This window comes from Pleurodeles waltl, chromosome 3_1 (assembly GCF_031143425.1).
Source record: "Pleurodeles waltl isolate 20211129_DDA chromosome 3_1, aPleWal1.hap1.20221129, whole genome shotgun sequence".
NCBI classification, from domain to species: Eukaryota; Metazoa; Chordata; class Amphibia; order Caudata; family Salamandridae; genus Pleurodeles; species Pleurodeles waltl.
This window is the reverse complement of record NC_090440.1, coordinates 1,699,883,299-1,699,906,609: the sequence shown is the minus strand read 5'-3', so window position 1 is coordinate 1,699,906,609 and position 23,311 is coordinate 1,699,883,299. Positions and strand designations below refer to the sequence as shown.

General features: G+C 46.5%; 1 protein-coding gene across 2 annotated transcripts in view; it reads left to right on the top strand.

The window, feature by feature from the left end:
* Positions 1-21,497, top strand: part of SH3BP4 (SH3 domain binding protein 4) — a 134,448-nt gene extending 112,951 nt beyond the window's left edge. For both annotated transcript variants that reach the window (XM_069225538.1, XM_069225539.1), the window contains 3 exons: positions 4,895-7,263; positions 8,372-8,560; positions 14,401-21,497. In XM_069225538.1, coding sequence (XP_069081639.1) covers positions 4,895-7,263; positions 8,372-8,560; positions 14,401-14,628 — 2,786 coding nt within the window. In that variant the 3' untranslated portion in view covers positions 14,629-21,497. The remainder of the gene's footprint in view (positions 1-4,894; positions 7,264-8,371; positions 8,561-14,400) is intronic.
* The last annotated feature ends 1,814 nt before the right edge of the window (positions 21,498-23,311 follow it).

Genomic DNA, 23,311 nt, shown 5'->3' with positions numbered 1-23,311 from the left:
AGACTTTGTGAGATGGCACCTTGGTTTCCCATTTGGTCAATTTGCTCCAACCAAAATACTAATATGCCCATGTGATGAATCCTTCCCACAGAATCTGCTTCATTTCACCTTCTTCTGTCAATTATATTCTTATTCTACTGAAAGGCTTTTAATTCCAGTCGTGAGGGGGTGGGGAATCCGAAGTTGTGGTGCAGCACTGATTTATTTGCAACAACTAAATTCTCCATCAAACTGTGTAAATATTTGTTCCTTCTTAAAATGTGCCTTCAACAGAAGGAAAACTGTGTTCTTATAAGTGGAAACTGTTCTGTTGGGTGGGCACCCACATACTAGTATTTAGTGGCATTGTGTGGCTTTTTTTTTGTTTTACCTATAAAATGATTTTGTGTAGGTTTTATGGATTGTATGGTTTTGCTTTATACATATCTATAGGTGCACATTGGGCCTTGTGAATCTCATTGCTACTCAATACTTGCACTTTAATTGTTATACTAGTTGGAAGAAGGGAGGATTCAATAAGCATTGGCCTGGTTTCAGTCAGGTACGATGGTGGACCCAAGAGATTTGTTTTATATTCTGTCTGTTACCAGTCCCATGCTATGTATCACATGTTTTACCACTCTCACCTTTAAGCTTGGGTTATCTGTGTGGAGGGTGGAGGTATCATTTTCCTGCCTACTTCCTTTGTCCTCCAGGCCTCCAATTATGGTAAGGCTCTGGCACCTTAAGGCTTGCTTCTCATGCGAGGCCTCTGCACAACTTTTAGGGACGAAATTATCATGAGACCCCATGCCCTCAAATGAACTCCCCTGGAAGAAGGGGACAGGAGATGGGCAAACTGACTATGCTCACTGACCTACCAGTGGGGAGATTCCCCCACTCTTGCCTTTTCCTGTACCTTCTCCGCTTCCAAAGTCATATCCTGAAAAGAGCTGTTGAAAGAACTCAAAATTTCTGCTTGCTAGTTATGGGGTGACTCATTGGTGGGTCACCCCTTCAGGGCCACCAAACGGTGTGAATGACTTGAGGTATTGCTGGGACCCGCTTCCGTGTCCACAGAGATGGGGCCCACCTTGAACTTTGTACACATCCATGTACCGAGCTAAAGTTTATCTACAAGAAATGCAGACGTCCGTCTATTTTAGTCAACTTGTGGGTGATGCAGGACAGATATCCTGTTACTCCAGCTAACTTGGCCTTGCCTCACTATTGTGTCTGCAACTGAGGGCGGGCGAGAGACTCTTGGACCTGAGGAGGCAGGTCAGAGCCTGCTAGGACCCGACTGGGAGGATGGAAGAGCCCCAAAGTCATTTTTATGTGAATTAAATATTTGTGTTTCGAATTGTTTTCCCTTTATCAATTCTGCTCTGTAACATGTTGTGAAACTCTAGGAGATGAATAGCCTCGAGCCCCCTCACCCCGCCTCCTTTGTTGGCAGTATTCTGTTTCATTATGAGTACTAGATGGGTGGTTATTGGGGGCAACGTGCAGCCATTAAGAGAGTTTACATCATTTGACTAGTGACTCCTGCAAATGTTCGCTTATCAAACCGCTAACGCAAGGCCAGCCTCTTGAGCATGACATTTCTTTCAGAAACCCTCCTCTGTGTCCTTACTGGAGGTGGTTGCTTCGTATGCATAACCTTTCTCCCAAGAGCTGTGAGGCTGTACTAAAATTGTTTGTGTCTGCTACTGAAAACAAAGTAAATGGGGTCCCATGAGCGCACCCTTTTACCTGGCACTGTGATGGTGCTGCATCGTACTTGACCCGATAACTCCAGACACTTCAGAGATGAGGGCCCGCTGAGACCGATCTTGCACAGACCAACCAGTGACTGCTGATCCCACCACTGTGTTAAGTCGAGCAAAGTCATCTCTGCCCCAACGTTAGGGTCATCTTACGGTTTTTCAGCACTCTGGGCAAGGAACATTTTGGGGCTCCTAGCTGTGAGCAAATTTGAATTTTATTACCTATGTTTTGCTAATTAAAGTCTACATGATGCCAAACAAAATTGGATTAAACTTTTAACACTCTCACAAAAACAGATGAAAGTCTTTCCTGGGCCCCAGAAATTCTTTAAAATGATCCTGAGTAGAGAAAATCAGAGATACCCAAAGGCAGAGAGAGGTTCTGATAGAGAAATGAACATAGGTTTGCGATAGACCGGTGGAAGCGGGGAGGGACCAAGAGGAATTCACTTCATCAGGGGCATCTAGGGAAAGAGGCGTGGGGGCACGGGCAATTGCCCACTTTCCCGTGCCTCAAAACATATCTGCCCACCTCATGGGGGCAGGTCTGGCACACTCGCCATCAGAAGGTATCCAAGCCCCTGTTAGTCTCCTGCCTTTTGTTTAGTTCGGATCATGCCAGGGTTCACAAGTACAAAAAATAGTAAGTGCAGGCACGCAGGCCTTTCCTTGGGAGACCTCCGCCGAATTCCAGGATTGTCGAAGGCTCATGCTGCCTATTTTTTATTCTGCCGGTGCCTCTCTTCCACCATAGTACACTTCCTGCCTGTCTCACTCCGGCAGGTTGTTGTCATCCCCACTTTTCTTGCTTTCTCACTATTTTCCGATCTTTCTCTTCCTTTCTGGCTTTCTCTCTCCCTTTCCTGCATGACTTTCTTGCTCTCGGTCAAAGTCTGATGATGAAAAATAAGCTCTAGTCCTCAAAAATGAGTGTTGACGCCTGCACAAATTAATCCCTGCGTGCAGCGTTGATAGTGGGTGCAGACCAAACCTGAAACAGAACAATTGTATATCTCTGGTCTTTTTCAAGATACCGTGGGGTGATACAGTGAGCCCCACTGACACGTGTTTCGCTCAGGCTGGCACACAACTCTGAGCTTTCTCAAGGCAAAAGTAAATATTCATCAATACCATATTTGATCGTAGTATCAAAAGGTTTGACACAAAGGCAAAAGGAATGCCGGACCAGACAAAGATTGCCAGTCTGGGAGCAAAATCACATTTGGTATGTCATAGTGTCTGCATGTGCCCACTCATGGTTGCTTGAGAATTCTGTCCACCAGACAGTTCGCACCTTTTGATCCTACATTTATATACTGTTCAGCCTTACTTTGTCTTGAGAAGGCTATGGGAGTACCCTGCCTTGGACGAAATGGACGTTGATTGAATTCTTTTCTTTTTCATGTGGTCTTAATTTTAACCACCTCACTTATTTTGGTGCACAGACTTTATTCTCCAGGTGACACGCGAAAGGAGGATGGGTCTTGGAAGCTGTTGCTCAAGGCTACTGAAAACAATGGGACACAGGAATGGGGCACTTGCCAATCAACTGGCTTTGGTTTGTAATTTCTCTGAGGATATAAAAGGCAGAACATGTCTAGACAACACTCTTGGATTGAAAAGACATTGGTGTCCCCTGGCCTCCCATGCCCTGTTTGTTGTTTCATTACATATCAAAAGGCTATGTGTTCTGCAATCCACATAGCTTGTCTGAAGGATGCCCGCCATCCTCCACTTTGTCTAGAGCATCCAAACAGTGGTATCGAAATGCATTCTCCAGTGCCCACCGGTACACCTACTCCTACTCATTGCACACTTCTGCAATACGCCGAAGGTATGCATGCAGTTAAACACGCAATGTAGACCTGGTTGAACTGAACTGAATGGGCAATTTATAAGGTGAGGGCAGTAGACCATTCCCCTCTGTAAGTATCGGGGAAAAAAGTAAATCCTATTACTAACAGTTCATGCTGCCACCACTGTAAGTACATTACACTCCAGTGAGAAACAGGAGTCTTACTCTCCATGCAAGGCACGCTTGATGCATCTCTCCAGACCACAGCGCCACCTCTGGGCACTTTACAGTATCTCGGGCAGAGAGTGGTGTCGACAAGTCATGACGGGAACATACTATTTGCAACAATCCCTATCCGCATAATGTTGCGGCTATATTGAAAATTGTAGAACTCCTCAGAACTTAACGGTGATTGTGATATTTTGACCTACATACTAGTCTGAGAAGCAGTGCAGTACCATTAGTCACATATTTTCAGTCAATTTGTTTGTTTGAAAACCCCTTCACGTCCATTCTGTTGATATTTGTCATTCCATCTGTTTGCGAGTGACAGGGCGTGATCAGTCAACAAAATACTAAGCACTGCAATTGTAAAAACAGTGTGTATTTGGCCAGTATGTTCTTTGACAGAACACTTCAGGTTTGGAAAATCGACAGCAAACATCTAAACAAATCAAACTATTGCGTCTTACCTAATCAGTGCTGGGGAAATATCAGGGTATTGGCTGTTTGGACATATTAATTTGGCTCATGGATAGTGTTTACAGTTGTTCAGGGCAGACAAATACAGCTGTGGGTTTTAGGACCCATGTTTATGGTGAACGTCAGGTGCTGAGAAGCCGCGATTCGCTGAAGTGACTGCCTACATCTTTCCAACAATATAAGTACTTTACAGCTAATCTTGTGTGCATTTGCCAACACTTATGAATATTGCAGCATCCCCTTGCAGTGTATTACCACTGAACACAAGTCGGTGTTCCTCAAACCTCATGTATGCTACGCCATGATAGTGCATTGCAGAGACGTGTCACATGAGCTGCCAGTGCCCTTCATTCCTGACCTAATGCAGTGCCCATCCTGGTCGAGTTCTGGGACCACACAGGGACTTTGCATACTTCATCCCTCAGCTTCCTGTGTGTGTGTGGGGGGGGGGATATGTGGTGGTGCTGTATCATAAGACATTTGTTCAATTCATGGTGTACATCAGCATGGTCCAAAATGTACAGCATAGCCTACAGGGGTGTAAAGTGCTATATAAATACAATTGCAATTCAGTTGCAAACACCTCAGATTCTGCACTTGGATAGAACTATCGTTATTTGATCTAACCTTGCTTTTCTATTTTTTGTAGTGCCTTCTCCAAGTGCCTTGCTCATCGATGCTCCAACATCTCTGGACAATGTGAAGGAAGTGGTGGCCATACGAGACTACCGCCCCAGCAACTTCACCACCCTCAAGTTCTCCAAAGGAGATCATCTGTATGTCCTTGACACATCAGGCGGTGACTGGTGGTATGCACACAACACTACAGAGATGGGCTACATTCCCAGTTCCCATGTTCAACCCCTAAACCACCGCTACTCTTCACTAAGTGACAGTGGGATGATCGACAATTTACTGGAAGGACCTGATGAAAGCATGAAGGAGCTGGACCTTCTCGGGGACTGGACTGAGTTTGTGAAAGAAGATTCTACTAAGACATACCAGAATAACCCATTTTTAAATGGTGCACCCAAAAATCCATTCTTGAATGGTGATCTACACCCACCACCAGTCTTGGAATCGAAACCAGTGTCCAAGCCTAGCATAGATTTGCTGTTATTTGACCCTGTGTCCTCCTCCCCTTGCAAGCCCAGCACCATCACAATGAATGGTCTGGGCCCACACTTTTTTGATGAGCCACCCATCATTGTTCCCAATTCTGAACAGACTGTCCGGCGTGACAATCCTTTTTTCCGTAGCAAGCGTTCCTATAGTCTATCCGAATTGTCTGTCCTCCAAGCAAAGTCTGAGAACTCTTCCTCTTCTGGCTTTTTCACAGCACTGAAATCTCCCTCCCCTGAAGAGTTCCAGAGCAGAGAAGATTTTCGGGCAGCTTGGCTGAGCCACAGAAAGTTAGCAAGATCTTGTCACGATCTGGATCAGCTTGGGCAGAACCCTGGCTGGGGTCAGACGCAGCCGCTGGAAACTAACATTGTGTGCAAACTGGACAGCTCTGGCGGTGCTGTCCAGCTGCCAGACACCAACATCAGCATCCACATACCTGAAGGCCATGTACCACCTGGTGAGACCCAGCAGATCTCTATGAAAGCCCTGCTAGATCCACCATTGGAACTCAACAGTGACAAGTCCAGCACCATCAGCCCGGTCCTGGAGATTAAACTCAGCAACATGGAGGTGAGGACCTTCATCACCCTGGAACTAAAAGTCTCTGCTGATGTCAAAAATGAAATTGTTAACAAAAATGTGGTGAGTATCAGATGCCTAAGGAGTGACACCAAGGAAGGCCCTTATTCCCCTGTTGTCTCTACCTATTGCTATGGTGACACCATCCAGGTCCAGTTGGAGAACCTGGAGCCTTGCATGTATGTGACCGTAGTAGCCCTAGCTCTGCAAAATATTGTTTATCCTGCTACAGTGTGGGACTTCATCAGCAAGAAGATCACAGTGGGTGTGTATGGCCCCAAACACATTCACCCTTCCTTTAAAACTGTGGTAGCCATTTTTGGCCATGACTGCGCTCCAAAGACCTTGCTGGTCAATGAGGTTGCACGGCAGATCCATGGGGCAGCCCCTGTGGTGTTACAACTGTGGGGGAAGCACCAATTTGTGCTTGCCCGGCCACAGGACCTGCAGCTCTGCCTCTTTTCCAATATGACCAACTATGAAGTGCACGCCAATGAGCAGGCCAAGATGGTGCGTGGTTTCCAGATGAAGCTCGGCAAGGTCTGCCGCCTGGTGTTTCCCATCCGTTCGCACAATGACAATGAGCTCTCTGACTTCACACTGCGGGTGCAAGTGAAAGATGACCATGAGAACATTATCACTCAGTTTTGCGTGCAGACACCACCTCCTCCTCCCAAAACTGGTCTTAAGTCCACAGCCCAAAGGAGGTTTCTGAAAAAGAATGAGGTGGGGAAGATCATCCTGTCCCCCATGGCGGCCACCTACCGATTTCCTGTCTTTCGGGATCGGCCAATATCCACTTTGAATTATGGGAAGCTCCTCAAGACTGTCATACGCCAAAGCAAGAACCACTACTTGTTGGAGTATAAGAAAGGGGACTTTGTTGCACTGCTCTCTGAGGAGAAAATTAGATTAAAAGGCCAGCTGTGGACCAAAGAGTGGTACATTGGGTATTACCAAGGGAAGATTGGCCTTGTGCATGCCAAGAACGTGCTTGTGATTGGGAAGATTAAGCCTGCGTACTTCCAAGGCCCTGATCTCACCACTAGCGCCTTGCTGGAACAGATCCTGAGACCCTGCAAATTTCTAACCTATATCTACTCCTCAGTAAGGACCCTGCTCATGGAAAACATTAGCAGCTGGCGCTCGTTTGCGGATGCACTGGGCTATGCTGCTTTGCCACTGAACCACTTCTGCCGGGCAGAGTTGGATAGTGAGCCGGAACGCGTGGCATGTGTGCTGGAGAAACTTAAAGAAGATTGCAACAACACCGAAGCCAGGGAGAGGAAGTCATTCCAGAAAGAACTCATGATGGTAAGAGCCCCCCCCCCCCAATAACAACCCATGCTCAAAGCATCCCCTGCATACTAATTCTGCAGAGCAAAATAAACTAAAAATTCTGAAATGGCGTTAGGTAAGAATTATGAATGTTGGCTTGGAGAGAAATTGTGATTTCCTGATGGGCAAATGTTTTGAAAAGCATCCGAGGTAGAGTCAATTATCCACGGTACGTAAGTGACTATACCCAGTTCTTCCCATCTTCCAAAGACACCAATCTGATGGGAATGATCCAGATTTTCTTGTTTATCAGTGCACTGCTGATTGCAGGTCAACTATCATAAGAAATATATATAAATTATTGTGCTATCCTATGACTCAGTACTCTTGGCCGTCCAGTACTTTTTCAACTGATGTCTCCATTTTGAAGGCTTACAGTTAACACAAAATACTTTTTTTTCTCACCTTCTTTCTTTGTAATATTTGGATAAAAACGAAACCAGAAATATACTTCTGTTGTCTTTGTTCTGGAGGCGAAATTATCTGTATTTTTTTATTTCTATGTGTCTGATTAGTGGTGCTGTACATCACAGCGTGTCTGCATAAGTAAATCCTTCGGTGTATGAAAGTGATTTATTTTAGTGCTGTGTAGTGTTGGGAGTAGAGTACGTAGTTTGTGGTAGCAGAGGGAAAATGAGGAGAATTTTTTTTTTTAATTGTAGCTTTAGCCTGCCTACTTTTTCCTTTAGCTACTACGGCAACACCTTAAAGTACATCATATATGTTTGTACGTTCTGCAAGAAGCTGGTGCCAGAAATTGATGCCCCTTACTATTCATACAGGGGCCATGTTACCCATTCTGGCCTGATAAACCACATGTGGAACAGCCTAAGTGCTATTATATCTATGGATTGAGTTTGGGTGGGGGCGGGAATTTCCAATGAGTGACTTGTTACGACAGAGTCCCAACAACTTGTTCCATTCAGGACCAGTGATGGGGATTGAGGGGATGCGTTTTCCTGTGGGGGCTCTCCTGCTGCTCTGTTTGACACATTACTAAAACTTGATGCCTGGAAATGCAGACTGTTTTGGAGCTGTTCTTAAAACAGACAACTAACTAACTCATTTTATTTAACCCTCTCAGGCTCTGTTGAAGATAGATTGCCAAGGTTTGGTAGTGCGGCTGATCCAGGACTTTGTGCTCCTCACCACAGCTGTGGAGGTGGCCCATCGCTGGCGTGAACTAGCCGAGAAGTTGGCCAGGGTCTCCAAGCAGCAGATGGATGCCTATGAAGCCCCACACCGGGACAAGAATGGTGGCCTGGACAATGAGGTGAGACGCTTGTGAGATATACAGTTTTGTGTGTGAGAAAGGGGCATGAGGTTCCTCCATGGAAGTAATAGTTGCTTTAAGGTGGAGCCTGTAGGCAAGTAATTCCTTTTAGGGTCATTAGATTAGGTTGCGTAGCAAACGTTACTTTGCGAAATCATTCAGTCTCTCAAAGAATGTCAATCTTGGAGAGAGCACGCCGTGACTTTATCCCAGGACCCTGACATCGCTCCAGGAATCTTATGTAAAACTGTAACGCCATACTTTAAACTGTGACATTACCCCAGTAAAACAGATGTCAGATTGACATCCCTCAATGCACCAGGCATAAGAAGGCTATGTCACTCCAAGCTCCTGTCATACAGTGACATCTCCCAAAAAACTGTCAGTCTGCGAGATCACTCCGGAAAAATCCAACACCAGATTTGGTTATTCCAGGCACCTGACTTTCCTTTAACATCATTCCAAATCCCTGATATTTCCTTAAGATATCTTCAGACACCTAATAGCAGTCTCTTGGAAAAGACCCCTAACTCCTCTCTCCCCCATATATTAACATTAAAATCAAAACTATAAAACTGTGCTTCACAGAAACTATGTTTTGGACCTAGTAAGGCCTACAAATAAGCTTTAATTAAGTTAGCCATACAATATAGCTGCAGCTTGGGTAAGAGCAGTAAAAAGGTAAAAGTAAAGAAGCTTGCACTATCATGCTGGTTCTGTCGAACACACAAAAGGTGATGGGAGGAATGCTTGCAAGAGGTCTAACCACTGGCAAACACTTGTGGTAGCATTCCAACCCACCATGTCACATCAGATTAGACCCAGCTATATGCAAATCCATACTGGTCCTGCTCCAATAAGAACAGCCCGGTCCTGAACCTCTAAGCCATGGTCTCTCTGAATCCGAACACAAGCATCCCAATACCAGTTTTGGCCAGACTGGACCTCTTCAGTCTGGTGTAGCTTGGTTCCAGTGGCCCAGTGAGCAAGGGACCCACATCTGGGCATACCTTTCACCCATTAGTGTTACATATGGTGTACTTCATCAACACACATGGACGCTTTCCATAGGTTTCACTGGCGATCTTCAGGCCTCCTCATGGATATGATCTTTGACGGGTCCTTCCTCTTCACCGAAAAGGCTGACTCTGCATTGAAGTGCTTTAAGGACAGTAGAGCTATGGCATGCTCTTTGTGACTGTTGCCTCCTGTCAAATAGTTTCTACATCAATTCAGGAGGTTTAGGGGCCATTCTTGAACAGAAATAGCCTTTTCAGACTGTGCAGCAAGGATCCTTGTCCTTTTGAAGTTCTAGATGTGGGTCTGGCAGACAGCATGCCTGCCTGCAGGAGTTTCACTGTTTCAATTCCTCTTCCCCTGCTACAGCAGACACCATCTCACTCTAATTTGTATGCCGCATGCTCAACCTTTGGAGAGCGGGATTCAGTATTTCCTCCCAGGTCGGCATTCCACCATGCACCACAGGTAGGTCTTGTGGGATTGTTCAAAATGGCTATACTCTACTGTTTCAAGGTCCACAATCCCTCCCACACCAGAGTAGATTTCAGGTAAGCATCAGCCTGTTCTGCTACTGGAAGTGCAGTTGTTGCTCTGCAAGTAGGCCATCAAGAAGATTAAGGACTTGGAAAGAGGATAGAGGTTGTTACTCTTGCTGTCTCCTCACCTGGAAGAAGGACAAGACCACAGATCTGTTCGGGACCTTTGGTCTCTGTCCTTCTGCAGTAAAGCATTCTATTTCAAAATGCTCATGCTGGCCCACAACCTGCCTGCTATGGACCTGGGTGCTGGGTGGTGTCCTTGGACCTGCAGGACGTCTGTTTTCACACACCCAAACTGTAGTCCAAAATATGTTCTCTGTGGCTCATAGTAGGCCAGGATCATTTTCATGTTGGTGTGCTCCATTTTGGCCTCACCAGTGGCCTTCGGGTTTTCACAAAATTAATGGAGGTGGTCACTGCCCATTTTCAGAGGTTTGGATACCTATATTCCCATACACTGACAACTGTCTGTTAAAGATGGGCTTGCCGCAGTCAGTCGAGGGCCTCCTCTGGACAATGGTGAACCTATATACAATGTTTGGGTTCTATTCATTTCAGCAATCCTGGACCTAGTGGAGTTCAGGACCTTCCCTTCACTGAACCGAGATCCGGATGTTCAGGCTATGATTCTGATGTTTCAACTTGATCCTGGATCACGGTGAGAACAACTCTGAGGCTTCTTGTCCTCTCAGCCTCCTGCATCCTCCTAGTCGCCTATGCAGGAGTGGCACTTTATGGCTCAGCAATGGAATTTTAAAACTCAGTGGGCCCAGCATCAAGGCAGTTTGACCCATGCTATTCAGTTCTCCTAGGAAACAGCTAAAGATATGCGGGGGTTGTTGCTTGAACACAATTAGTCCAGCTGCGTACCCATCTCCCTTTCCCACTGAGAGCCGATGATGGTGACACTCATCCCTGCTGGTGTGGGGAGGTTCCCCAGGGACTCTGGTCTCCTGCGCAGGGCCAGCTTTACATCAACGTGCTTGGTTTTTGGCCTGTCTGACAGGCCCTGAAGGCCTTTCTTCCATCCTTCAGGGGAGGCTGTGGCAGGTTCTCACAGCCAACACCCCCATATGGTACTGCAACAAGAAGGGTTGCGTGGGGTTCTGGGTCTTGTGTCTGGAGGCTCTGCGCCTGTGTCAGTGCTTCGAGCTCCAGGGGCTTTTCATAGTTGTGAACAACCTGGAAGGGTCCCTGACCCACAGAGCAAACTGAGTAGGCTGCATCTGGCAGATCACAAAGGGCATCTACACCCTGAGGTGTTGCTAGGCGACTCGTACTGTAGGGGGTACCCTGGTTAGATCTTTTGTCACCACTGAGCGTGCAGTGTCAAAAATGTTGCCCGTTGGTGTTTTCACAAGAAATTATTTAAATGTGTTCTGGCTGGAATGGAACATGGGATTCATGTACACCTTTCCACACCTGCCTCGCCTTTCCCAAGTTCTGAAAAAGATCAGGAGTGATCAAGCCAAGCCATCCAAGCGGCTTTGGATTGGGCCAGGAGTGTGTGGTACCCAGACGTTCTAGGCATGAAAATCAGTTCTCAGATCAGGCTACGACTTTGCAGGGACTTCCCATCTCAGCAGGGAACAGGGGTCCTCCACCTGAATTAGCACAATCTACACCTGTACGTTTGGAGATTGGCACAGATTCTGTGGAGATTGAGTGGCTGCAACTGACTGACTGATCTGCTGCTAGAAGTGATGGATGTCACCCTTACCACTAGGCACTCCTCCACAAAATTCATTTACACTGGGCACTGGGCCAAATTTGTGGCTTAGTGTGGTTTAAGTAAGACTGACCCCTTACAAACAAAACTGTCAGATATCCTGTTTGTTTTATCTTTGGCCCAGCATGATCTTTCAGTGAGCACTATTAGTGGCTATTTGTTGGGCCTTTCTGGTTTGCCATACCAGCTGTCCTTGTTTAAATCACTTGTTGTCAACCCTTTAGCAAATCTCAGCACATGTTCCCTTTCAGTTTGAAATGCCGCAGTATGACTTTAACTTGGTCTTGACATTTCTCATGTGTACGTCCTTCAATCTGATGCTTAGCTCGCTGTGTCTCCTGTTCTTTAAAGACTGCCTTCCTCATTGCGATCATGTCAGCTTGTCACATGAGTGAACGTCAGGCATTTTAAGTGGAACCGCTCTACACCGCCTTTTTTCCCCTGACAATTTGATGCTGAGGACTCGCGCTGCATTCTTGCTAAATGTCATGACTCCCTTCCATCCATCACTCTGCCTGCGTTCTTTGCTCACCTAACCCATCAAAAAAGGATAGGATCCATTAGTTTAGTATCAAAAATGCTTTAACCTTTTCCATTCATTGTACCAAGGACCGTCGAGTGAACAACCACATTTTTGTGGAGTTCTCTGGTGAATAGAAATTGGAGGCTGTGCTGAAGACTACTCTGAGGTGGATAGTCCGCTGCATTAAGATCTACCATGCACTGGCCAAGAAGCAGCCTACTTAAGGCCTGAGAGCCAATTCCATCACAGCTAAGGCTGCTACCATTACGTTGGCACATGTAGTGCATGTCCTTGACATCTGCCAGGCTGGGACGTGGCATCACTGCATACATTTATGAAGTATTATTGCGTTGACAGACTGCCAGGTCTGGCAGGAAGGCATTTTGCCTCCTCCACCCTGCAAGACTTTCTGGTTTGAGCACACTCCACAGACCTTCCACTTTGGACTAGCATTGTTTTGCTATCCATTCTAAGGTGAGGACTTTTCTGTTAGACGTATATGTCAGAAGAACAAGCTGCTTACCTCCAGTAGCGCTCTTTCTGGTTCATTCTCCAAACGAAGATTCCTCTCCACTCTCCCAACTCCCTGTCTATGAAGAGGCCTGTCTTTGTTTAACATCTAAAAAACTAAAAAGGACCCAAACTAGTATTCAACACCCTGAAACAAATGGCGCTGAAAGGTATAATTATAAGAAGCTGACAGTGCACAAGAGTGGTACTTATGTGCATCTCCACGCTGTCACTTTCGGGGTGATGTGGAGTCCAGTGTGGAGACACACGCCGCTACTGGCAGCTATAAGAGCAGTGCTACGAAAAAAGCTTACAGACCCTGTGTGGAGCCTGGGAAGTAGTCAAAGGCTAGGAATCTGTGGTTGACTACAGTAGCCACCAGAAAGAGCGTCATGTCAGGTAAGTAACTTGTTATTCGTTTGCATTAAAAAATAATTTCTCTCATAAGATACGTTGCCTCTGTTAAACAGCGGTGGAAGCACTCATATCCCAAAGCAGGATTAGGCAAATGTACCATACATGTAGAGCACTCATTGTTATAGAAACGCCAATGTATAATCATGTCCTAGAGGTGCTAACGTGCTACTACACTAAAGCTTAAAAAGCCTGCGTGAAAGAGAAACCCAATGTGGGAGCCTAAGGAACGTGATTACAGACTGATAATTTATGCAGGAATTGCTGAGCCTGAGTTCATCAATTAGTTCAAGATTCACAGAGCTGCCTGACTGTAAACCAAAGACATCTGCTTAAATATTCCCTTTTTTGGGACAGCAGCTTGTAGGTTGCAGATCATCAACATTTTTGGCTGTCACTCTAATTTTAATAGATAAACTGGGCAAATTATTAGAGCAGTGTAACTGCTAATGGAAAACTTGTCCGGGTCCAGTTACTGAATATGTTAGAGACAAAGACCCAATTCCCCGTACATAAAATTAGCCAGTATAATAAAAACACCACCAATACTTAAAATAGTTTAGATTTCACTGAATGCAGTGGAATGGTCCAAAAATAGAAAACTGAACGAGTGTAATGTAATTTGACGATATTGACCAACAATATAGCGCCCTCCATAAACTAGACTAGTGCTTAAAGGATGGCTGCTGTTCTTGCCCACCTCATTAGCACTTTTATGACTATTTAGTCACAGCCCTCTATTGTTAACCAGTGACCACTAGTTCAGGCACTCCATTGTAGAACAGGCGCTTAACCCACTGGTTCCTCTTATTGGCTTAGGGCCCTTTGACGCCTGAAGGACATTCCGTAAAACAATCCGGTATGTGTGAAGAATTGTGAAAACGTTATCGAGAATTTTGGAAACTATTTTCTTAGGGTGAGGCAATTAAAGGAATCTACTGTAGGGAATTGTGCAACAGGAAGAGCATGTGCAATTTTCTGTTGTAGTGTAACTGTAAAGCTCCGTTTTGTCAAAGGGATTTCTTGTGTCATGGTGTAATGAACACACCAGTAGTGTCTTCTAATGATTGCTCTCTTTTCTCTTGCTCTTTGTCTCCGACTGCAGGCCATGTGGAAACCTGCGTATGATTTCCTGTTGACGTGGAGCAACCAGATTGGAGACAGCTACCGTGATGTAATCCAGGAGCTGCACACGGGGTTGGATAAGATGAAGAACCCCATCACAAAGCGCTGGAAGCACCTCACAGGAACACTCATCCTGGTCAACAGCCTTGAGATCCTTAGGGCTTCGGCCTTCTGCTCTGGTGTTGATGATGAGGACTTTGCTATCTGAGGGGCTGAAGGTCTATTTCCACACTCTTCAGTGGCCCGAGTGGTCCTGATTTTCTTGAACAGACTGATGGCTTTTGAGGACCCTTCTGCTCTGGGGCAGCCGAGGAAGGCTGATACTTGAGGGGCAGGTGTAATGCAGCCACACACTACTTGAGGGCCACCGCCGCCTTCTCTTGCTGCCCGACGGGCTGCAATTTCATACCCATTCTTGTCTGCAACCTGAAGAAGTCCTAACTCCTCTAAACAGTCTGAAGATCCTTCATGTGTCCTTGACACGGGAACACTTGATAACAAACTGATTTGGGTTCTTCCTGTGCTCGGTTTCAATCATCACTGACCAAGTAAACCGACTTGGGACTTTTGGGATATCCTCTGAGAAAAAAAGGCTTGAATATCTGACAGGACAGGTGCCTATCTTGTCTTCTGCTGGCTTTGACTACCCTTTGTAAAGTTGGTCCTCTGTGATTCTGGCAAGTTTGTTCTCTTCACATTAAGGGTGGGCTGGCTCCTGCCCGCTGCCTCCTCACTTGGGTCCCTTAGCGATCCAGGTGAACTGCTAGGAGAGGATGTGGTCTTCTGCTGAGCAGGAAATCCCAGGTATCTAAGGAATGCAGATTCCTATCTACTTTCGTTCTAGAACACTCCAGAAGCCCCAGTGAACACTCAAAATCGCTTTCCGCTGAGCAGGAAGGGGGCTTTTTCCTACCCGGGCATTTTGCCGAATCATCAACGGGCACCAGCATGAGCGCAGGTTGGCAGCTGCAAGATGCTACCGGCCTCGACCAAGCGAAGGGGGCTTTGCCCCTCGAGAATGCTGGCACCCCGTTTCTGGAGGAGCCTCGACATAACTCGAGTCCCGTCTCGAGCACGAAGACATTTGCAGGCCTTTCTTTCTCCCAGTGTTGAACATACCCAGCAGATGCCCTGATGCTGGGTGCTGCGGGAGGGCCCTGCCTCAGTAGTCCACGTGACACTGCAGATGATGCCTCATTGAACGAATCAAGACCACGCCAGGTCTCAAGGTAGCAACTGAATCACTGACTTCGTGGGCCTGTATGCCTTCACAGGAACCTCGCGACTAATTGTGAACCATGGTGGGGCTCCTACGGGCATGATTTCTACTTTTAAAATATCGGAACTCAGTTTTTACATGCTTTTTCAGATATACATTATTTTTACATTTCCTATCGACCATTTTAAAAAAAAGTGTAAAACCATTCGTTTGGTCAGGGTTCAAAATGTGGTAGTTTTGTTGATGTTTTTAAAGGTTTGTTTTATATGCAATTTGTAAATGTATTCTGTGGGATTCTGTAAATAGATGTATTTAAGATGGGACACGGAGCCAGGTATTGCTTGGCCTCCCCCTTCCCTTATCGCCTCTGCGTTCACACACCTTTTCTTCAGATGTATGATCAGTTGCCCTCTTGCCCCACGGATAAAAACTAATTTACATAAGTTGTGCCACGACTTTCTCTGCTGCAGTCTTAAAATATGACTGTTTAGGGCGGAGGGAAAATACAATTCATGGCATTTTTGTAAGGACAAAAATGTAACCGTGAGTGGAAACCCGAACCGCCCGTTCCTATTACTACAACTGACCCTCGTTTAATTTAAATCTTCTTAAGAATCCAGAAGTGAGCTAAAGTGTCAGCATCTTAAATTGGACTTTGCAATGTCTCCTGGCAAGAGGGCGAGCCGAGTTATATGTTTGCTATACACACCTTCTGTTGTAGAATGCAGTTGCACACTTGTAAATGAATCTGCAGTTTGTTTATGAGTCTTTTCATTTTAGATTCCCCTCACCCCACACACACATTTACTCACTTTTCCGGAGATCGCACGGGGCACATGGCCTTTTCCTTTAATAACATAACGAATATTGCCTTCACATCTGCCTGAGACTAACAAAGTGAGTGCATGTTAACTATCCACGAATTTCCTCAGGGACCGTTTAGAAATGCTGGGTTCGTAGGTAGGGTAAGGTACGGCCAACTTTGACCCCCAACTCCAGAAGACCATCAGGCTACATTTAAAAAAAGTGAAGGCCGGACTGCAGCAAAAATGGGACGCAGGCTGAAGGCGGAAAGACAAGTTTAATGGAGCTAGGAAATAAATGATACTGGTGCACCGAGGAAGCGATGCTGCTCGTGCCGGCTGCCGTCAAAGCGACGTCTGCTATTTGGCGGCGGGGGGGGGGGGGGGAGTTTGCGGCGCGTTGCTTCATTCTGAGGCCCCGATTAGGAATAACCAACCGATGGTGCAGTATTATCGTATTATCGCACCTGATAAAATATGCAGGTGCTGCTATTTACAGAACATTTCTCCTCTGGTAAACTTCAGCAGTTTGGCCACAAAACGCCGTTTTGATATGTGCCATTACAGGATTTACCGCACATATCTGAGTAAATCAGGCGAATCGAAATCGAGGCTCCGGCCTCGATGAGGTCGAGCATGAAACTGCCTGGGCAAATAGTTTGCATGTCGATTTTGAATCCTGATTACAAATTTTGCGCTATGCGCTGAGGAATGACCTAAAAATGCGGCCTTTTGCCTTCAAGTCGCGTGGCCCCCGCTTATCTCATTGTTAGATGCGTACAGTTTTTTTAGGCGGTAATTGCAGGACGTTACACATGTAAAAGTCGGGACAGAGCCGTTTGCCTGAAAACCAGAATTGTAAATCGAGGCACAAACACAGCTTGTGCCTTTACACTTACCACGAACCTCGGAGTGAGGCTGCGGAGGGCGGTGATCTTAGGAGGTTCATGGGGTGCGCTTAAAATGGAAAAGACGGTCCCCGACGCACAGATTTTGTGATGTGATTTACCATCACTGAGTTTTGGCAACGTGGTTGGGGCTATTTTCCCACCATTTTATTGTGGCAGTCATTGGGTGGGGGCCTTTTCACACTAATGTATGTTGAACCAAACCAAACGGCTGCAGTTCGATGCCAGGTCAGGACAGATGCGCCGGTGTTGGTCCCCGGGGCACCCCAAATCCGCTCACCTGACACCAGCGGGGTTCAAAGGGAGTTGAAGCCCTCAAACAATATGCCGTTCCGTTTTACACAAAACAAGAAAAGGCTGACAGGAAATGGGTGAAAAGCAGCTGTTTTTGATGCATTCAGCCGCGTCCACGGTGACACGTGAAGTATGGGCTTCCGCAGGCGGAGATGGGGAGGGCGTTGTTCAGTGATCTTGGACAATTGAAAGGGACTTTTGTTGTATTCTGTTAGTCATTTTAAAAGTAATGCAAAAGGACGTCGCAGGGGATTAGCCGTTCAAGACTGCATTGTGTCTTTCTTAGTACCACGCATTTAGAGCCATCTCCCCCCCGACCCCCCGCAATTCACCTGGACAATGCATTAACCTCCCCGAGGGCGACTTCTGACGCAACTTTCCTTCCTCTCTTCTTCCAGAACACACACTCCTTTACCACCTTGTTTTGTTTTTTACCCTCGGTATCTCTCCATGCCTTCGGACCGTCTGTTCCTTGTATTTTACTCTCTCAAGGCACTCCACTCCCAATCTTTCCTAAACCCCCCTCCCCTTCAGACGCACTTGGCCTGCTCCTGGATGCGCTCTCGGCGCTCTCGCACTGGGCTGCAGGATACCTGACGCACTCTTCCTCACAAACTCCGGCGGACCACTACGTTTTTCGTTACTTAATGCCGGGCCCGTGCCCCTCGCATACGCCCTCTTTGCACCTTTTTTCACTTGAATAAAACCATTCCCCTTCTCTGGACTTGGCAATTAGCGGTGTTAATTTTATATTAGGAAGCACCTCCGTAGTAGCGTGAATGAGTCGAGCACCCATGCACTGGAGGAACAGGACTCGGGGAGCACGAGGAAGGGGTGACCCTTCAGAATGGGGATTTCCCAACCACGTTTGAGGGGGCTGCGGGCAGAGTCGTGCACATGCCCGGGCATTGGTTGAGCAGACTTGGGAGAGAGTCGGAGCATTCTGGGGGACGAACCAAGCACGTGCCAGTGTCTGTGACCCATGGGCGTGACTTGGAACAGTCCTTGCGGCTGGGGAAGCATCCGGTGCGTGACAGACAACCAAGGGGGAGAGTCGGGACTTGCCAGTGACATTAAAAGGCACTGCTTGAACACTGCCGCCCCCCACCCCCGTGTTACGAGAGGACCATTATTGCTTGCTCGGATTTTGCGTTTGTTGAAAATGTAGACCCTGTGCCGACGTTTGACCTATGTCCACTGGTGACGGCAGATCCCAGTTGCCGCCCCTAGGCTACCCCTTGCATCCTCTCCGTTATATCAACTCCGCCGCTTCCCCCCTGTTTTTTTTTGTGTGTGTGCAGATGTGTATTTATAGATAGCTTGCCAAGTTTAGAAATCTTCAACTTGTAGGAATTCTCCGCGGTGGAGTCAGATATTTGGCGGGTGAGCTCATGAATGTTCACCAGCAGCGCCCGTTGCTTGGAAGCATATTGAGGAATGGCTGTGACCCACCTCAGAGGAATGGCTCCCGCGTGGGGGTGAGGTTGGCTGGAACAGACCATCTTACAGAGAGCGCTCTCTGCGGGGCGGGGGAAGTGAGTCAAGGTGGTTTTGTGAGAGGGAGGCGCTCGGGATGCAGAGCTCCGCAGGCAGGGGCCGGCTTTGGAACTTGGCAGGTGTGCCGGGAAGGACGCATTGCCAGCCCGTGCCCCCGCCGAGCTCTGTCTAGTGGTGTTTGCCGAGCTGTTCTTATCTGGGGAATGTTCTTTGCACGTTTATCACCGGCACCGGGAGAGGCCGTTTCTGGCTTGTGGAGATGCCCTTTTAGTGGGTGGGGTGGGTACCCCTACACCTGGCCTGCTCTACTCCAGGGGATAGGGGTGCCTGTAACTCTGAGAATTATTTACAACCGGGCCTGCAGGGAGGAGAGCTAGGTTGTATGTCGCAGTATCGCTGGTCGAAATATCTATTTGCAGCGTGTCGTGAAGATGCTATAATATCGTAAAGTACGCGTACATTCACTGTTGACTGCCTTGACGGAGTCGACATCGTACAGTATATCTGCAGGATATTTCGACCACAATATTATGGGCCAACAACGATCTACTTTTTTGTGGTGGGTTAGGGGTGCAGAAGAGTGGCCTGTAAGTGGGATCGCGTTGTATTTGAAGGCGAGTTTTATCACTGAAGGGCCAAATACATCTCGTCAGGACAGGGTGCACCCACACTGCAGTGGTGGGCGGCGCTAGTGTGATCCATCCATCCCTATATCCTCAGTCGTGTAAACGCCTACACCTTCCCCCACCCCCCCGGCCCCACACCTCATGACCCCGACAACAGAAGTGTGGTACTGCAATTTAGGTCCTTGGCTTGTTGATGTTACTCATTTTCCAGAACGCTGTATTGGCCATGAATGTAAAGAAGAAATATACAGCGTCTTCTCAGATAAGATTTCTAAAACCGATGCTTAGTGTCATCAGATTTACTGTGTGATGCGAACACCTGAGCAGTGACTCTTGGCAGTCATGCCTGGGTTACCATCTCTTCTAGCGTAATATAGGCATAACCCGCATAAACACTCAATGACATCCCCGTCTTTGACTGTACGTGTCTCTTGCTTATGATTTATAGAAAAGTGACGGTAACACAGCCATCTGTCAACATTTAATGCCCACATCACCATCACTTACAGCCTCTGGTATGTCATGGCTACACACCTCTCTGTAACTATTGCCTGTGGTATGTATTAGGCACGATGGGAGCTCTCAGCTTTGTCACCCTCGTCTCTGATCTATGATTGACATAAAAGAAACACCCAGCTTTCCGTCACTGTCTCTACTAACCTATGGTAGACTTTCTCAGATTACTTTCCAGCATCCAATTTAGCTGTGGTTAGATCCCTTGGCTCTTCATCGCCATTACTTCTGGTGTAGCGTAGATGTGACAGGACCATTCAGTGCTCTAGCATCATCGCTTTTGGTCTATACCAGACACAATGGAAACTCTCCGTTCCACAGTAGTACTGCTGCTAAAGTGTCATGCACATGACAGAAGCATTCAGCACCTTGTTGCAAATCCTGAAGGTCTGTTGCACACATGAATGAGAACTCTCAAACTTTCCTGGTAATCGTTGGGTAGGACGTAATGAGAACTTTGAGCCCTTGCAGTCTCTCTTCACCTCTTCATGTAGAGTAAACATGTGATGGGAGCCCTTCTTTGCTGCCCAGGCCACTATCCAAATTAGATGCAACTTCAACTCTTGCCCCATTCGCCCAGTCCCTTGTAATCTACACTAGACATGTGAGCAGAACAGTCATCCCTTCCTCATAGTTGTTTTCTAGGGAGATTGTGACTAGAAAACTAAGCCTTTGTTTGCAATCCTTCATAGTCTACAATTGACATTTGTTGGAAGTACGCAGCCCTTCTTCACAGACCCTCAGTGTACATGTGATGGGAACATAAAACCCTTCCGCACAGACACTAGAGTCTTAGTCTACAGTTAACGTATGGTGAGTGTACTCAGTTCTTAGGAATCCTCCTTAGTATACAGTCAACCTGTGCCGAGAACTCTCAGCCTTTCCTCATGGCTATCTTGTTCTACATTTGCCATGTGTTGGGAATACTCTGTTCTCCCTTGCAGACCCTGCTGGTCTCAGGCAGATGTGGCAGTAATACTCGGTCCTTCGCTCCGGTCTCTCATATTCCAGGCGTCATGTGGCGATGTAAATTATTCACAAACTTCTGGATGCCTTTTTGCACCTTTGACAATCCGCTCAGTGTTATCCTTGAATGATTTTGTAATGGATATGGATTTTACTGGCTGTAGTAGTGAGTGTTGTTCTGTCCTTGTTGGTTTTCTAACTACCTCAGGTACACACAGCTTAACACTTTAATAAACGCTTCTAAGAACTGAGCCACTGCAGAATGGATTTGTTTTTACTTGTGTGGGCTAAACATTTGAGAAAGAAGTTGGTGAGCATGTGAGCTTAGTTTTTGGAAGTAAACACCTCTGCTTTCCATCACTTGATATGTTCTGGACCAGGTTGAAATCAATACTTGTTAAGTGTTGAGAGAAGCTTGGACTGCCACTGCTTGGATACATTACTTGTGATTGACGCTTGCACTGCCACTGCTTGGATACATTACTTGTGATTGACGCTTGCACTGCCACTGCTTGGATACATTACTTGTGATTGACGCTTGCACTGCCACTGCTTGGATACATTACTTGTGATTGACGCTTGCACTACCACTGCTTGGATACATTACTTGTGATTGACGCTTGCACTGCCACTGCTTGGATGCATTACTTGTGATTGACGCTTGCACTGCCACTGCTTGGATACATTACTTGTGATTGACGCTTGCACTGCCACTGCTTGGATACATTACTTGTGATTGACGCTTGCACTACCACTGCTTGGATGCATTACTTGTGATTGACGCTTGCACTGCCACTGCTTGGATACATTACTTGTGATTGACGCTTGCACTGCTGCTGCTTGTTAGGATTATATGTGTGATTAAATATTGCACTGCTGTCACTCCAGGTATCTCTTCCACAGTCACTGTTTGTACATATATTCTGTGATTGAAGCTTCCACCGGTGACAATCCTATTGTATATGATGTGTGTGTGTGTGTGTGAGAGAGAAGTGTGCACTGCTGCTGCATGTACAGATTATATGTGTTATAGAAGCTTGCAAGACTTCCTTCCTGGTGACAGGAGCTTCCTCTTTCTTTGTAAACTCCAGTGGAGGTACACAGTGAACTAGTAGGTACCCAATCTAATGTGTTCTGTGCTCTCTGCCACTTCTGTTCCTTCTACCAAAGCTTGTGTCTCTGCTACTGCTTTCTAGTTTGGGGGTGGGGGGGGGGTGAGGATGCTGCTCATTCGTTCCCCTCGTCAACACCCACAGTAGATGTTCCAGGCTCCACGGTAAGTGCAGGAACAAAACAGTGATGGCCTCACGCCACGCTAGCCTTTTATAAAACAGATGGGCAAATCTGACAGATTCTAAGAAAATCTGCTGCTGCTTATAACCCCCACACTTGGCCCACGCTAATTAGTACATATTCCACATAGACATTTGATGAATAAAGTTACACCAGCTGTATTGACCACAGTTTTATTACATGCATGGTTTCTATGTTATGTCATTGACCTCATCTTCACAGTGGCCAGTTCTATTCCAGATGACAAGGCTATATAAATCATTACATTTACATAAGCCATTCTGAGTGCCATAAATCATTCTGACAGGATCATAAATCAAAATTACATGACATGTCATAAATCATCACGGTTGGCTCACTATACATTTCTGCCATACATAAATTATTCTGAAGGATCATGCTTCATCATTTCATGACCGGTTATAAACCATCAACGGGTAAAAAGTCATAAATCATGTCTGCTTTATATCAATCAAGTCCATTTCATGACAAGTCATAAATCAACGGTTGACAAGTCAATAAATCATCTCTGCCATATGTCAATCCAATCCTGTCATTTGCTTATGCTAGTTCCAGCACCTTTTTGTTGTTGAGGCCATCCTCCATGCTGCTTTATTGGGTTAATAAATCTTTTTTGTTGGATTTCTCTCCGACCGTGAGGGGGTTGCCTCTTACTGCTGTTAGGCCCTACTCACAAATTTGCCTGTCCATTTTGTGCCCTGACAACCAGCAGGTCTGGGCTGCGACTGCCGCGCTCCACTTACTCCTCCAT